Source organism: Eretmochelys imbricata, chromosome 3, assembly GCF_965152235.1.
Source record: "Eretmochelys imbricata isolate rEreImb1 chromosome 3, rEreImb1.hap1, whole genome shotgun sequence".
In the NCBI taxonomy this organism is placed as follows: Eukaryota; Metazoa; Chordata; order Testudines; family Cheloniidae; genus Eretmochelys; species Eretmochelys imbricata.
Genome location: NC_135574.1, coordinates 205,991,181 through 206,009,041, shown reverse-complemented (window position 1 = coordinate 206,009,041; position 17,861 = coordinate 205,991,181). Strand labels below are relative to the sequence as shown.

The following is a 17,861-nucleotide window of genomic DNA, read 5'->3' as shown; positions in this document are numbered from 1 at the left end:
CCTGCCCCAGTAATTGCCATGAGTACCAGTCTGGAATCAATTAAATGCACACACATGCTGTGATATAGCACTAAACACCATGGTGGTAATGCAGTGTACACAGCTTATTTCCCCTCCCATCAAGCAGTACCAGTGCTTGTGCTAGCGTTTACCACCTCTATCATCATGAACAAGCTTCCGGTTTTTCCTGATTTCATCCTCTAGAGGGACAGGAGTACTAACAGCGCTGCAGTTCCAGAGGATGGTGCAAGAAGAGTTTGTAGAAAGATGGGGAGTTTAAAAAATTTGCCCAAAGTGGGGTCAAAGAATCCTTTCTTGGAGGAGAGGGTAATACGCTTCACTTTGGTAACGTATTGAATTAAAAGAATAACTGACAGAAAAAGTAAACCTCCCCTAAACTTATAAAGGGAATAGTTTGTCTCAGCTGGGGATCAAACTCACAACCTCTGTAATATAGTGTAATATAGTGCAGGTCTGATGGATAGTGCAATGCAGCTGGGCATTGCTGACTGCAGAATGTCCAGGAGCTTGTGTTCCAAGTCTTTGAACTCCTCAAGAGGTATCTGAAGGGTGTCGGCCACCCTTTTCTCAAGGTCCTGGAACTGGCAAAAATCGTTGGCCATTGATGGTGGTGGAGGCACGACTGCCTTGTCCGGAGACGAATATGTAACAGAAGTTATTGGGGTGGCCTCCTTATCCGCCCAAGTCTACTGTTATTTGAAGGTCTCCCCGTGTTGCGGGTTTGGAAGAAAGGGGGCTGTGTAATGCTAAATTCTCAGTGCAATGGAGCTGAGGTCTGGCAAACTGCTGCTGACAGGCAGCCCAAGAATCCCAGTATGGTCTTTTGCAGGCCCATAAGGGCTGATTCACACCATCTGCCATAGAGGAGGATCTTTGTTGAACTATGGATTCCTGTATGGACGTGGAGGGAAATACTGGACTAGTACAGGAGACTGACTGAATGTTGCTTCATCCTCCTCAACATCCTCCAGTGGAGAGGCCCCAGTAAAGAAACAAACAAACAAACAAAAACAGCAGAGAATCTTATGGTATCAAGAAGCAATGGTAATCCAGAGACCAGGGTGTCAGTAACAAGAGTCGGCTGGTACCCATAAGTACTGGGGACTCCAGCTCATCTAAGACTGAGAAGTCTCTGGAGTACCGGAATTCCTGCAGTACCCAGTGGGTCAGTACCAATGCAGCAGCTGAGGTGAATGGTACCATCAATCTGCAGCGTGTTGACAAATGGGCCAAAATTGTCTGTCACTTTGATTTGCCCAGTACCAAAGGTGCCGAGTGAGAAGTCACCGATAGTAAGCCTGATATAAATAGTGCCGCTGTAGAGGAGTGTATGTCCTGGGCCTCCTGATCCTTCACAGATGGTACTGGGGACCTGCTGGGACTGTGCTTCTATGAAATGCTCTGAGATCTCCCATGCCATTGGTACTGGAAGAAGAGTCTTTTGCCTCTGTGGTACCAAGCTGAGAGATCGAGGCCTCTGACACTGTAGATGTAGTGGGAGACCAGAGCCTTTTGGGAGCCAGATCCTTGTGATAGGAGACTGAGCTCCTCTTTTTCTGAGCTTTCCCTGACTCCTCCAAAGTCCTCCCATTCTTAGGAGAGACCTGGGCCGAGGCCATGGGGCACTGGATCAGTTCAAAGACAGATGTACTGGGGTGGGTCTCCTGACTTGACTCAAAAGCAGGTTGAAGGGAGCGCTCTATCATCAGAAACCTCAATTTATTCTCCCAATTCTTCTGTGCTCTAGATTTGAGAGCTAGGCAGAATTACACTTTTGGGAGATATGGGACTCTCCCAAGCAATGGACACACACACAGTGGCCATAGCTGACCGGGATACCCTCCCAACAGAGGCAGCATTTGAAGCCAGGCATGCCCAGCCAGGCTGATAGGTCTCCCTAGAAAAAAAACAGGGGGGTGGGAAGGAGAGGGAAAAAGCCAATTCCCACATTACTATCTAATTCATTCTAAACTAAATAACAACTAACACTAACACTAAACTTACTTAAATAAACACTAAACTAACTAAACTAAAAGAACAACTGTAGAAAATACTGAGGTATACACAAGGTGGACAAGCTAGAGCTCCCTCTCAGGTCGAGGCATTAGAGAAGGAACTTAGTGAGGTTCACCCGTGCAGCCCTGCATACCCTCAGTGTATGGCACAAGGTTGTACAGAGTGGATGCACAGGCTGAATGGACACTGCTAACGGAAACTCTCTGATCAAGGACTCTAGAGGCACATGCGTACTTTAAGTGGAGCACCAATAGGAACACTACTCAAAGAACCACCAGTACTGTAGAGGAATTCCTGTATCCAAATTAAGCAATTCAGTCCAAAGCCAGATATTCAGCTGGTGTAAAATGGCATAGCTCCAATGAAGTCAATGGAACTATGCTGATTTACATCAAGTGAGGATATGGACCCCTATGTTTTAATGACTTCACTCCATCATATCCCATTTGATTTTAAGGTTTTCTGTAGCTTTACCTGTAGTGTATTTAGAGCAGTACAGAATTATCTGAGTAATACAAAGATGCCCTTTATTAATCCACACACAGCTGTGTGGGATTCCTTAATACTTTAATAATTGCTCTGCCTTCTTTTTGTGAGTTGTTGCAGAAACAACAATCCTGAAGTGTGCAATAAAACCTAACAGCTTGAATGCAACCATGCAATAAAAATCCAACAGAACAATAACGAAGGGACAAACAAAAAAGAATTCAACAGACGTGATATTTTCATTTGGGGTCAGTTATTCTCATAAATTATATCAAACTATTCTTTTCTTATATTGATAATTCCATGGGGCAGATGGTGAGAAAGTAAACAAAAATGTATAAATTGTTTATTTATGAAGATATCATTATAAAATTATTTAATTATCTATAGTTTTCTACTCTCCAGTTAATTATAAGCACTTTACAAACAAGTAGCACTTTATGACAATAGATTTTTTATTCCCATTATTTTAATTTTTTTCATATAACAGGACTAAAAATGACTGACAGGTGGTCAGGACTCCTGTACAATATTATCAAACCTGTTTCAATAATGTGGAAATTAAAATTTTGAGTCTTTTCCTCTTATGAAAGTTGACTGTTCAACTCAGGTTACTGATTCAGAATACATGGACTGGATATTTAATTTTTTTTATTTCTATGCGAAAGAGTAGAGACTATGCTCCTTCTTGCCTGTTGCTGTAATATATGTCCATGCTGTTGTCTGTCACGCCTGTATTACATGATGATGAAATGAGGGTAGGAATACTTTGAAGGTCAGCATACCACTCTGAGCTTTGGGACGTTGATATGGAGCCTCAAGTCCCACAAGTTCCATAGTCCATGCACCTCCTGAGCTTGGTAATGCATTCCTCACAACCCAAAGTAGAGGCATCACGGTTATCATGGCTGTGGGAACAGGAGATCTGAAGGCATCCCTGGGTGGACACTGGGGCAGGATTGACAGCCTTCTGTGCAGGTTGTCTACATTTGGGGTTTAATACTGCACTACCCACTGAAGAGGTCTCATGAGTACTCTAGTGTGAGCAGTCATGTAGGTTGATGATTCCATGAAAACCATGAGCCTCAGAAAGAGATGAGCAGACAGCTCTCTCTGAGCCCTTAATGTGACTTGGGCTTGCTGAATGGCAGTGAATCTTTCCTCCACAAGGAATGCACTGACTGGTACCAAGCCCAGTACTGCATCACTCAAAAAATCCTTTGCTAGGAGAAGTCATCAATGACTCTCTTGTTTATTTGAAGTCCTGGGTAGTGGCACAGGGTGCAAGTAGTGGCAATGACTCTTCTCAAGTCCTGTTTTGATTTGGCTTTTATCAGTCAATCATCCAAATATGGGGATACATGTACTCCTGGGTGAGGAGATAAACTTCCATCTAGGCATTCGGTAAAAATCCATGAGGCTGCTGACAGGCCAAAAGGAAAAATCTTAATTGGGAGTCTGTTTCCTAGAAACTAGGGCAACTGTAATGGTTCTTCCTAATAGTCATGTGGAAGTACCCATCCTTCAAAGAGAGAGCTGCACCACTTTCCTTGGTAAGCAAAGGAATAATCTCCTCCAAGGCGAGCATCCTGAATTTTGATGTCTGGACATACCTGTTCAGGTTCTTAAAGCTCAAAATAGTTCTTACACCATCCACCTTCTTTTATTCCTGGTATTTCCTCATCCCCAAGCTCTTCCCTTGATAGATTATGGGGGTGGGGGAAGAGGGGCAGGAATTTCCTTCCATTACCCTTTCTGATAGCAGAGTCCACTTTCTATAGGAGTATGTTCTCATGGGAACTGTGCCTAGGGAGGGAGGGAGGATGAGGGAAGCCTAGTGCAGAACTGGATGGAATATCTGCTGAGGATGGTCTCTAAGACCCAGGGATCAGAAGTGATTATGCACCAGCTGGTGTAAAATAAGGACAGACAAGGACTGAAGGGAGGGAATGGAGAAAGGTGAGGGAAAATAGTACTGGAGACAATAACTTGATTCTCAGGTGGCCTATCAGTCTGCTACTTAGAAGCAGAGTCAGTGGACTAGTATGTGAACACCAGTGTTCTTAGTCTTATATTGTTGCTGAGGCCTCCTTCCATAATTTGGCTCTGGGGGAAAATGGAACATCCTTTGAGAAGAGCAGCTTTGAGAACATGCTGTCTCTTGCCTCTGGAATTTGGAGGCTGGACAGGAGGAGGATCATCTGCGAAGAAATGGAAGTCTGGGAAAGGCCAAGAGATCTAGCTGTGGTTCTAGAAGGCTTCATTTTTTCCAGCATCATGTCAGTCTCATCACTAAAAAGGGTATGCCTTTCAAAAGGAACTTCTGTGATCCCCTGAGTTTCAGAGGGGATCACCCTTATATAGACTAGGGCATCTGACATAAGTTGCCATGCGAGGGTGCTCACGTGCTCCACAATGGACCTGGCTTCAAAAGATGGTTCCATGTGCTTGCAACCAGGAAATGCAATCCCACAAGTGAGATCACAAACAGCAGCCCTCGAAGAAAAACAATTTTTACACACACAGTGCTGTCACGCTTTTAAGGTTCAATATAATATGATTTATTGGATCTGGAAGCAAATTATTTACACCATAAGAAAGTGGAGATTCATAGGTCTCTTGGGGTATAAAACACATGCTCTGGCCCTCATGAGATGGGTTATCATGAGATGGACACAGCATAGGGATTGGGGCAATTCAGAGGCAGTGGTGTCAGTTAAAACAGCCCCTTGGCCGCTCTGATACAGGGGCCAGGCACCAGAGCTCAAAGCAACAAAGAACTGAGACCGTGGATTCAGTCTTTCCTCAGAGCCATAATCATTATGACCATAAGCAAAGGGATACTGAGAATCCAGAGGCCAGGGCCATACTAGAAGTGATACTAACCTAGGCAGATATGAAGGATCCTGGAGAACAGGGTGTATGGATGGGTGTATGGGTGTATGTAGGGTGGAGAACAGGGTGTATGGACATACAGGGGTAATGGTCCACCAAAGACAGGCAATCATATTACAGATCTCCTGGATCTGAAGAGTCACTGTCTCAACCCTGAGTATGGTTCTCCATATAACGGGATTGAGGGGAGACAGATCCATGGTGTCTTGGACACTATAAAACAGAGCTCTTTCTCTCTGAGCGTGGCACAGAGTGAACTGCCCTAATGCTCAGCAGGTTGTGAATCTTCTGCAGGAGGATAGGTTTCTTTTCAAGCCATGGAAGGAGAGCAGAAAAAGCTGATGGAGGGGGCAGATAGAAAAATTAGCACATAACGAGAAGAGATAACAACTAACGCTCATTTGTATGTGACAGAACCGGTCCAGGCTCGCAGGGAAACTGCCTCCTCCCAACAAGGCCGAGTTCAGTCTGGACTGGCAATCTCATGCACTGTGAATTAAGTGAGGCAAAGGTCTTCTGGTTTACATCTCTGATCTGATCTTTGGAGGAATGAAAGGGGTGAAGTGGGTCCTTGTAGACCCTATCAGAATTATCCCAAGTGGAACAATAGTTAGGAGTGAATCTCTTCATGCTCACAAGGCGGCTGGAACATGTTGAAGTGGCTGCACAAGTCACTAGTGCCCCAGGGCTTCCAATGTGCGAAGTTCCCTAAGATACTAAGCTATTAACGGTCCACGGGGTGTGTGTGTGCGCATGCAAGTGCATGCAAATCAAAGGTTGTCCTTAGCGAGGGAACTTCTGAGCTGCTCAGCCTGAAGCTGTTACTCCAGGAGACAGACATGGGCAAGTCCCAGCAGCTGGAGTGAGAGGAGGGCAGGCAACAGGGAGGCAGAAAGCAGGTCTGAAGCTGCAGAGGCAGCAGAGTGGAGGCAGATGGGCATTAAGGAGCAGGGTATGGGCACCAAAGCAAGAATGTTAGTAAAATTGTTTCCATAGCAAAAATGTACAGAGAAACTCAGTAGTGGGTCATAATGGACATTCAAATGAAAAAATGTCACATTTCCCGAATTATGATTGTTTGACACTACAGCTTTTGTGCTGTGTTTAATAGGGAAAAGATTTGCAGTTACACAAGTTAAGATGAAAATTACAAGGAATCTCAGTCCTTATGCATCAAGGCACAAAGTGATCACCAGCACTGGTCAAGAAGAAATACTTCTCACAATCAGGAGAAAGGCTCCCCCACTGAACAGATGCTGGGAACACAAGAACACAGATGTGTGGGTGAAGCGAAACTGGGACCCTCCAGCTAGTTTGGATCTAGAAGTGTGACCCCACCCCTCCGGGACACCACGACCCACTGCGACCCCTTTTCCCATCCATGTGGCTAGGAGCATATCCTGCTTCAGAACCCCTGGATGCAAGGGATATAATCATCAGACTCTGCTTTAAGTTTGAACACTGGGTATTTTTATTTCTTTGCTGATCAGTTGCTTGCTTCCTCTCTTTTCCCTCATCAATATACTCTTTCCCTTTTTCTTACTCTGGGCTCCTATTAGCTCATTTCTTTCACTAACCCTACTTACCTTAACCTAGTCCCCACATTGCAGACTTCTTTTAACATGTGGAAACAAAATGACATTTTTCAACCTGACCACCTCCTTCTCTGCACTTTTGTCTGGTCTAGATTTTAAGCTCTTCAGGGCAGAGACCGTCTTTCTGTCTGTACTGCGCCTGACTGGGACCTTCGAGTTCTACCATATTATAAAAATTTAATAATCACATCCATGTCAGTTGATTGTATTAGTTCTAGCTGTAGCCTCCAGTTCCCTTCATCACAATACATTGTTGACTTGGTTGTGGGATTCTGTGGGGTGAACAGGATTATTCATGGGTACAGTTCTTCCTTCCTGAGAGAGCTGAGTGCAAGGAGGGCAAGTGACTTGATCAAGGCCACAAAGGGAATCGGTGAAAGAGACAGGATCAGAAAGCAGAGGCTGCCTCCTATTTTCAGTACTGCAATCAGCCTACCTCACTAAGTTATTAAAATGACACAATTCTTTGTAGTCAAAGGCCACGGTAGTTGCTTAGCAGAAGAGCCAATTCAGTCTTGTTAGTTTCATGCTGCTACTACTTCAAAAAGTTATGAGCAGTGGTAGTGGACTAGAGTAACCCTCAAGTTGCTGGGGACTCAGCAGACCAAGACCTCCAGTTTAGATAGAAAATAGCCCTTTGAAAATCATTTATGAATGTTAGTGCATATGTGAAGACCCTAGCGAAGCAGCTGGGCTCCATTTCTCTTTCAGCAAAAGGCTAGTGGTGACCTGAAAAGTCCACACCTTTTCATATAAAAGGAATCAGTTAAGTTTGGGAGGCTTCAAGCAATTCTCACTAGTCTTACCCAAAATCCTCAGGAAGGACCTTTGCATAGTGTTTTATGAACCCCATAAACACAAAACTCTCAAAAATGACAAGTGAGGGTCGTGTTTTGTGGCTCCAGCAAAAATGGTAATGGGTTCTGCCATTAAGGCAACTTGAGTGTAATTTGAAGACACATAGGAAGCAGTTTAAAGGAAAAGGATAGGCAGCCAATGAGGCAGAGGATAGGCAGGCAGGAGAAATGTTTTGCATATGAAGGGGAAGATTAATTAGAGACTTTTATGGATTGTGTGTTGCTCCAAAAAGCAACACACAATCCAACTGGCTGAGACAGGTTCTGGGATTCTGCTTTGTCAACTGTTACCTAATTAAGAGTTTCCAATGCCATAAACTATCTACCAACTACGGAGGGGACAGTGCTAAAGGATATTATACATTATCCTGTCTCAGTGAACTGGAATCAGCATTAAAGAGATGTAAAATTCTCTAATTATGTTTCCCCAAGTAAATTACATCCACTTACAGAAAATATCCATCACTGATGTGTTTTTTCCCCTGACATTTTAACTGCATTGGTTACTTCAGAAAAAACATCTTTGTAGATTTTAGTCATTTAAAAAAATCTATCCACAAAAGTGTAACAAATTTAACTTTAACAAGCTTCCAGTTTAGCATCTTCAAGCTGTATGAGAGTTCTATAAATATATACTTTTGACTAAGGGGATCTACTTTGCTATTAAATCATTCCTGACACTTTGCAGTGGTTTTTGAAGGGGTTCTGGAGCATTAAAGAAGCCTGGCTGCGGGTCTGAAGAATAAATTGATTTAAAATACATCAAACAGTATTTCTACACAAGTTGTCCGAAGAGTATCATTGTACTTTTTGTCTTGAAAGCAGACCACCAACATAAAGGATAAAATCATCAGTACAAAGAGCTATCTGTGTTTTAATTAAAATAATTTAAAATCTATGAGTTTCAAAGTAATTTAATAGGAAATACAGCAAATCTGAAAATATTTACTAATAGGGAAACACTGTAGAGTTCAGTGGCTGTGCTTTATAATCGTCAGTTTGAAATATATGCTTAGAAAGATACAGTATGGCATAAGCAAAGCTTAGACTGTAAGGGTATGAACACCACATTCAATGTAATTAAGAAGCAGCCTATCAACACTAAGACAGTAATGTCATCCCATCTGCCAAACCCTGCATTAGCTGGCACTATGCCTCCTGCCTGCTGCTGCTTCTGTTACCCACCTGATCCTTGGAGACCTGCTTTGATGGAGCGTTTATGCCAAGCTTTTCCAGAGGATAGACAATCTGTCGTCTTGGTCGCACGGGAACCATGTAATGAAGGGCAGATGTCAGGGAATGGGCATAGGGATTCTGAAACTGAAAGAGAGCAATCTATATTTTAGCACAGAGAATGTCAGAACAGTGCATCACAGATGTCTGTTGTATGGCTTTGCAAATACAAAATTCTTAATTCTGTTGGCTAAATCTGAGAGAAAAATCAGTAAACAAACAAACATACTCAGAGCAGAGGAATGAATTGCAGATAATTCCTGACACTAATGAAGATAATTATGAGAGTAATTACGTTACTATCTCTGTGGGAATGACAGATAAACAAGTGGTTTGGTTTATGGGATTTTTCAGCACAAGTATTTTCCCCAGGAGGATATTTTTCTCCACAGTGATCATGAATCAGCTTGATTTGACCTCATTAAGCTGTATTATCTGCTTACTGTTAACCTTTGCTTGTTTGGCAAACGATGGTATAAGAATTTATATAGTAAATCTATACTGACTGAAATGTCAATTTCACCCAAGTGATAAATGTTAATAAACTGGAAAAAATTTGAACTGAACAAAACCTCCAAATGTTAACTTGTATAGGGCAGGTCATTAGAAGCAGCTTTATTCCAGCATGACTGGCCCAATTATACATCACATGAAAAGACAAAACAGGAGAATTATAAGAAACAGAGTGGACATTAATGGAAAGCAAATTACACTGAAGAGCCTTTGAAGTCTATATCATAGCCACAACACCAAAAAAATAAATCATGATTAATGTTACTACAATGCAAGCTGAACAAAATAATATTTTACCACTTATTAGAATTGCATTGCTGAGTTAAAGCTAAATTGTTTTAACCTGTAAATAGACCAAGGAGAAAATACTACCAAGATTTAACTCATCTTCTCCACCCATTCCTGTTTACCTTCATTTCTGTGAATGACAATTAGCCAAATGTTACTCAGTGATATTAGTTCCTCAAGGAGGCAATTACTAAACCTCCACAGAGCGGTAATCTGTATAGAAGAACACACGCTGGAGAAGCAAAAAGATTCTTCTGAAAATTTGTGTATTTATCTTATCAAGATTCCTATATGGGCTTGTCTAGACAGAATTAGTGCATGGCAAGCTGGGATGTATGTTGACAGTGCACTAGCATGCTGTGCACTAACTGGCAGTGTGGAACTTGCTCCAGTGCACTAAGAGTGTCCTAGTGTGCTTTGATTTACCCTGCTTTGAAATGGGAATAGGTCAATGTGAACTAGGGAACTTTGAGTGCATACTAGAAGGGTCTACATAGCCATGAACAGCATGCTAGTGTGCTACAGATTTACACCCTAGTTTGCTATGTACTAGCTTTCTATCTAGACAGGCCCTGTGTTAGAAAAGAAAAGCAGATTGAAGGTAAAATTTTCAAATGTGTCTAAGTGACTTAGGAGCCTAAGTCCCATTTTCAAAAGTGACTGAGATGCCAAAGGCCCCACTGACTTTTAGTGACACGGAGGCTATATCTACACTGCCCTCCAGTTATGACTACTGAGATGTGAATAGCAGTATGCATCAAAGTGCTGCGAGGTAACTCCTCTGTGTAGATGCTGCAGGTGTGAACTAAAAAGTTCCTAGTTCACATTAGTGTAGTCTTGTTTGTTGTCCAAACTGAAGGGCAGTGTAGACAAGCCCTTAGATTCCTAAGTGGAGAGAGGAATGGAGAAACACGAATACTGGTGTCCCCCAAGGATCTGTACTGGGCCCAGTACTATTCAACGTATTCATAAATGATCTGGGAAAAGGGGTAAACAGTGAGGTGGCAAAATTTGCAGATGATACAAAACTACTCGAGATAGTTAAGTCCCAGGAAGACTGCAAAGAGCTACAAAAGGATCTCTCAAAATTGGGTGACTGGGCAACAAAATGGCAGATGAAATTCAAGGTTGATAAATGCAAAGTAATGCGCATTGGAAAACATAATCTCAACTATACGTAAATGATTGGGTCTAAATTTGCTGTTACCACTCAAGAAAGAGAGACAGTGTGGATAGTTGGAGCCAGTGTGGATAGTTCTCTGAAAACATCCACTCAATGTGCAGCAGCAGTCAAAAAAGCAGACAGGATGTTGGGAATCATTAAGAAAGGGATAGATAATAAAACAGAAAATATCATATTGCCTCTATATAAATCCATGGTATACCCACATCTTAAATGCTGTGTGTAGATGTGGTTGCCCCATCTCAAAAAAGATATATTGGAATTGGAAAAGGTTCAGAAAAGGGCAACAAAAATGATTAGGGGTATGGAATGGCTTCCGTATGAGGAGAGATAAATAAGACTGGGATTTTTCAGCTTGGAAAAGAGACGAATAAGGGCCGGATATGATAGAGATCTATAAAATCATGACTGGTGTGGAGAAAGTAAATAATGAAGTGTTATTTTCTCCTTCTCATAACACAAGAACTAGGGGCCACCAAATGAAATTAATAGGCAACAGGTTTAAAACAAACAAAAAGAAGTATTTTTTCACACAATGCAGTCAGTCAGTCTGTGGAACTCCTTGCCGGAGGATGTTATGAAGGGCAAGACTATAACAGGGCTCAAAAAAGAACTAGATAGGTTAATGGAGGATAGGTCTATCAATGGCTATTAGCCAGGATGGGCAGGAACGGTGTCCCCAGCCTCTGTTTGCCAGAAGCTGGGAATGGGCAACAGGGGATGGATCACTTGATGATTACCTGTTCTGTTCATTCCTTCTGGGGCACCTGGCATTGGCCACTGTTGGAAGACAGGATACTGGGCTAGATGGGCCTTTGGTCTGACCCAGTATGGCCGTTCTTATAAGTGTATAAGTCACTTCTGAAAATAGGGCTCCTAAGACACTTAGGCAAATTTAAAATTTTTATCCTTAATCTATTCTCATCATGTTGTAGTCAGTGACCTCCTTCCTCCCCCTTCTCCTCTTCCCACTATCCCACCCTAAATCTCTAAATAAAAAGTGAGCATCTGTACATCTCAAAACCCACTATGCAACTGAGTTGCAATGTCTGAGAAACATGTGGTGGGAGAACACGACTGATCAGAAAAGTTTGGTTAAAAAGTAACAGAAAATAGAACTACAAGGTGAAGACAAAGAAGCTATGAATGCTTTATATCTTGACATTTTAAAATATGTCATGTAACTGATCTGCAAGTCATATAAGGGTACACAAGCTGCATCAGCATCTTAAACAATTCAATGAAAATATCATGGAGTATTCCCCAGTTAATACACAGTATGAGCAGGACTGTTCCTTCAACTATGCATCCATAGAGGGGCAAAAGGTAGAGGAAAAACTGCTCCCATTTGGCTATTTGAACATTGTGTCCAGATGTGCCAGTGGTACGGGGTATTACTAATCTGTCCTAGAGCAGATATATTGGGAGTGGGCAGGGAATATTTTGGCTACAGTCCCCACAATGCACTGGTCAGCAGAGGGGAAAGTAATGGTATGGACAAAAACCAAACTACTGCCAACACTGAAGCAAGCGGGGAAGTAGAGAGCAAATCATTCCTCTCTGAGGCATGATTCCCACACTGAGGGATGACACTAAATGTGTTGCCCCAAACACAGAGCTTGTAGCAAACCCACAGTCTAGCTCTACCATGTGTCACCCATCAACACAAATGGAGACTGTGTGATCTGAGAGGAGAACAAAGTGTTGTTTGCAACATTTCTGAAGAAATTTCTCTATACCAATCACCTGCCATATATGCAGTCATAGAAAAACAAACAAACAAAACAAAAAACCTAAGGAAAATAAAGGTCAGGACGTATGATATTTAATAAAATCACTGCCAATTTTTTCTTTTACCTCGCCGTCCACAGACTGTGGATAAATAGAGTAGTAGAGACAAGACTTGTAGGCTAAGCGAAGGATCTCTTTCAGAAAATATTTGGTATAGTGATGGAATATGGGATTTAGAGCAAAGTGGTACAGATGGCCATGTTCCTCCTGCTGGTGGTGATTGAAGTAAATAAAATCTTCAATGTTGTAATGTGAACGGATATATTCAATATCCTATGAAATAAGACATTTTAAATCAGTGATGATGAAAGAGCTGTGTTTTTGTGATAAAGATGTCAGAGCAAACTGCCTTTATATTTATTAATGATGAAATTTGAACATTGAAACAAGACTACCTTGAGAACTATTCACTAGCAAAGCACATTAGCTAAACAAATGGTTTCTTCATAATCTTTCCTTTGTATCAAAATCAATTTGTATAACTCATCATGCTTTATTTACTATAAGAAATGTATATCTGACCCCAGCAGTAAAGCATATGAGTGCCTGACATTTTCTGACAGATATTTACAAAGAAATTTTGCAAGGTATCAGACAGAGGCCAGATTGTCTCTCTCACAGTAAAAGCTGAGCAGGAGACTTTTGGAAAGAAAATCTCTGTGAGGAGCCCCATGCATGGATTCCTTCATCATCCTGTTAGGGATTTGCGCTAGTTTAGCCACCTTACAGACAGTAACCCCTGATTTCAATGCATTTGGAAAAATTAAAAACCATCTCTGAAAACAGAGATGGTTGTTCCTTACCTTGCTTGATATGGTTTTAAAACTGAATATTACAAATCTTTCAAGAAAGATTTTGCCTTTTTAGTGCCAACAAAATGCCAGGAAAGTTTTAAATTTGCAGCAACTAACGTAAAACAGAACTGGAAATATTCATTCTCTTCACCTCCCAATTACAGTTAACAGCTTTTCTGTCTGCTTCTACCCTCCAGCCCTCCCACTCCATCATCTATTTTTAAAACAATATTAATTTCTTTGAAATTAAATGTGTATGACGCACTTTACTCAGAAGCTATTGTAAAAAAAGGCAATTTGAGAGGAGTGGAAGTGCCATTTTCAATATGCTGGGACAAACTGCTGATTTTCTGTTTGGAAAATATGGGCCAAAATACAGGTTTGCAGTAACAGATTTAAAGGAGTATCAAGTCACAGAGAGAAAGAAAGAATGGTTTTGTGGTTAGGGCTTCAGATTGGAATGCAGGAGATTTGGGTTCCATTTTCTGCTTCACCTCAGACTCCCTGTGTGACTTTGGACAAGTCACAATCTCTCTCTGTGCCTCAGGTCCCCATCTGTAAAAAGGGATAATAATCCTTCCTTTCCCCTAGCCTTTGTCTATCTTTGTGTAGACTGCAAACTCTTTGGAGAAGGGACTTCTATGGTGTGTGTGTACAGTGCTTAGCACAAGGCCAAGATCTTGGCTGGGACAATGTAATACAAATAATAATGAAGTCAGCATTACACTGTGCAAACTCAGGGCACACATCTTAAACGGGGGAAAGGAAAAAAATACAACGAGATTTACCATTTCATTTTTAATAACAGAAATGCCAACTATCTGATCCAAAACTTCTGCTACAAATGCCTGGACTGGTGTCCCATCCTGAAAGACAAATGATAATATGATCACTGATTTACACACAATATTAGAATTCTAAGTTTGCTATTTGATCTTAACTGTAAATTCCAATAACATACTAAATTTAAAATACTTTGCTCTCTGTACATTCTGTGCACTGTTCTATTACAGTCATCTTTCCCTAACATAGGGACCAATCCTGCAATAAGCTCCAGATGGATGGACCCCTGTGCCGAAACAGAGTCCCATTGATGTAAGGTATATTGTCCTAATCTTGCTCCTCTGGAAGCTAATGGCCACTTTCCCATTGACTTCAATGGAATAGGTTTGGACCCTAAGAAAGATTGTTTAGTATATGGTAGGTTTAACATTGGACAATGCAATGGACAATGACTGGTATGTCTGCAACAAGTACTCACTGGATCTCTGCGAGCTTGAGTGAAGACCTTTAAGTCATCCAGTATACTTTCATTCAAGTCAAGAGTTTTGATGAGCATTTCAACAGCAGGTGTATCACTGGTTGTTGCTGCTCTGACCTGAAATGACCTAATAAAGGAGATAAAAATGACAAGTTTGCCCTGCTGATCAACAGAAGACTTCATTCGCCAGTTCAATCAAGTCAATGCCTTTCGCTAGCACTACCTCCACACAGTTATTTAAACATGAAATGTACTGTTCTATGCAAATTATTTTCAAACCTGTAAATTATCTCATTACATAATTTACATAAAATGTCCCACATGGATCTGCACAATACTTGGCCAATGTTAAAGTACATACGGCCCACCCCATCATCACCACTCCCAAGCAGCATGTAGCCATCTAGTGAATGAGGATGGAGCCACCATAAGAAGGAACCCAAAAAATCTTGTAAAATAGAAATCAACCAAAAAAGAAAAATACACAGAGAGACACTATCAGACCAAACTAGGAAAAAAGGACAGAGACAGAAAAGAATAATGAGAGAGAAAACAGATTAAAGAAGCCATGCTGGAACACTGAGCAAGAGGACATTGGGGACATCAAGGACACACCAAAAAGTTTCCAACAAATAAAGGCTAGGAACCATTGTGTTAGGCCCTTATCCTGCAAAACACCTTCTCACTTGCTTCACTTTAAGCATGTGGGTAGGCTTACTGAAGTCAAAAGAAAAGGAGTACTTGTGGCACCTTAGAGACTAACAAATATATTTGAGCATAAGCTTTTGTGAGCTATAGCTTACTTCATCGGATACATCCAATGAAGTGAGCTGTAGCTCACAAAGGTTATATTCATATATATTTGTTAGTCTCCAAGGTGCCACAAGTACTCCTTTTCTTTTTGCGAATACAGACTAACACGGCTGCTACTCTGAAACCTGAAGTCAAAAGGTCTACCTGTATGTTTAAAGTTAAGCACACGTGTTTGCTGGACTGGGACCTTAGACTGTCAGCAAAAATGGCACAGACTAAATGAAATTACATGGCCCCAAAAAAAGGAAAAGTTTACTGCAGTCCAAGGAGGGAAAAAAAAACTGTTGCAGGGTTAGTTTTCCTTTCACTAAATGTTAAAATAGCAGGCCTTAAATCTAAATTTGTAAAACTGAATTTAGAGTTAAAATAGATTCAGCTGGAACATTAAATCAAACACTTAATGTGCAAAAGAGATGAAGGCCTAGCAGATGGGAAGCAAGGAGAGTCACTTGTGGGGTATAATAAAGTAAAAGAGAGCAGAAAATAGGTTTTGAATTGGGCTTTAAATTAAACCAGAAAGTAATGCTGTAGTCTTGCTGATAGCAACCATTATGACTAAGGGTTCAGAACGTTTTCCATTCCATCCTTCCGTTTTCATATGCTACTCTCTCTTAAATAGTGGTGAAATACAGTAAAATTATAGGGGCATAAAACAAAAAGCAATGGTGAGTTCCACTCTTGCCTTCCTAGGGTGTCATCACTTGTACTCAAAATTATTATTTTGTTTAATCACTGTCATGGCATCTGTTATCGATAGTAGGCTTTGGTGCAGAGGTGAGTTTTACAACACAGGCCAGAATATGGCCAGAAAAAAGTCATATTCTGATCTTCTTTGCTAGCATGTTCCACAGCCGCCCAGCACTGAAAATACCTCCAACTCCTGACAGCTTCCCTTTGGACCCTTCCACTACTGTGTTCCTGATAAGCACAGCAGTCTTGGAGAGCTAGGGATGAAGAGGCAGGTGCTACAGAAGCCTTGTCCCAGCCCAAGAAGATGTTTAAAGATGGAGACTATGAAATGAACCCTAAAATGAAAAGGGAGACGGGGGGTTGGAGATCTATTATTATGTGTTCACTGCAGTTTAGTCCCACACAGGCTGTTGTGTCTTGGAAAGGTGGAGTTTGACTGGCTTTGACTGATAGCTCTGGGTAAAGGGAATGACAGTAACCCATTCTTGACATGCTGAATGTATGGATCATGGTTGCCATGCCCTTGAGGAAGAAGAGGAAGACATGAAGACTTATCTGAAGGTGGAAAAAAGTATTCTTGGCTGCTATTGCTACCATGTTCTCAAGGAAATTGGGACAAGTGTGAGTAATTTTCTGAAATCTTTTACTATTTTAATAATCAGTGAGAAGAAGGGATAGGTATGGCATACATGTGTGCACAGCGAGTTAACTAAATGTGCAGCGATTTGGTTAGGGGAATTTGCTGATGAAGCAGAGGGGACTGAAGACTCAAGAGGCTTAACAGCTTGGTATGTTGGAAGCTCAGTAGCTCTCCATTTTGGAGAAGACTAGCTCCAGATGAAGGAACTGACAGGGCCCACCGGGTAAGATGACAGGTTGCTATGTGTGCAAGCCCAGCAAGAGGTGTAGCTGTTCAGTGGAAAGCTTGTCTATAGTCCAGAGCTGTTCAGCTTGCACAAAGGCTACAGTGAACATGCCAGAATTGACATCCTCTCCAACTCCAGTCAAAGACCCGGGGACAGATCTTCAGCTTGTGTAATTTGTCATAGCTCGCATAAAGTGAATATAGAGCTATCAAAATTTACACCAGCTAAGGATCTGCCTCCTGTTGCACATTACATGAGCTTCTGCAGACATCAACGGGAGGATGTCAGACCTGACCTTCACAAAACCAAGTATTTCCATTAAGCAGGGTTCAAAAATATAAAATTTAACAATTGCTATAACACCAGGAAAAGACAGTTACCTTTTTCCATAACTGGTGTTCTTCGAGATATGTTGCTCATGTCCATTCAACTTAGGTGTGTTTGCTTGCCACATGCACTTGTGCCGGAAGTTTTTCTCTGAGCAGGATCTGTAGGGGACCAGGTCTGGCACCCCCTGGAGTGGTGTGCGTGTGCTGCGGCATATAGGATGCCACCGGCC

General features: G+C 41.6%; 1 protein-coding gene across 1 annotated transcript in view; it reads right to left on the bottom strand.

Moving 5' to 3' along the window:
• CFAP61 (cilia and flagella associated protein 61) overlaps positions 1-17,861 on the bottom strand; it is a 215,418-nt gene that overhangs the window by 153,681 nt on the left and 43,876 nt on the right. Inside the window, exons 13-16 of the mRNA XM_077812071.1 lie at positions 14,934-15,060; positions 14,461-14,538; positions 12,945-13,151; positions 9,056-9,190 (exon numbers count right to left, since the gene is read on the bottom strand). Coding sequence (XP_077668197.1) covers positions 9,056-9,190; positions 12,945-13,151; positions 14,461-14,538; positions 14,934-15,060 — 547 coding nt within the window. The remainder of the gene's footprint in view (positions 1-9,055; positions 9,191-12,944; positions 13,152-14,460; positions 14,539-14,933; positions 15,061-17,861) is intronic.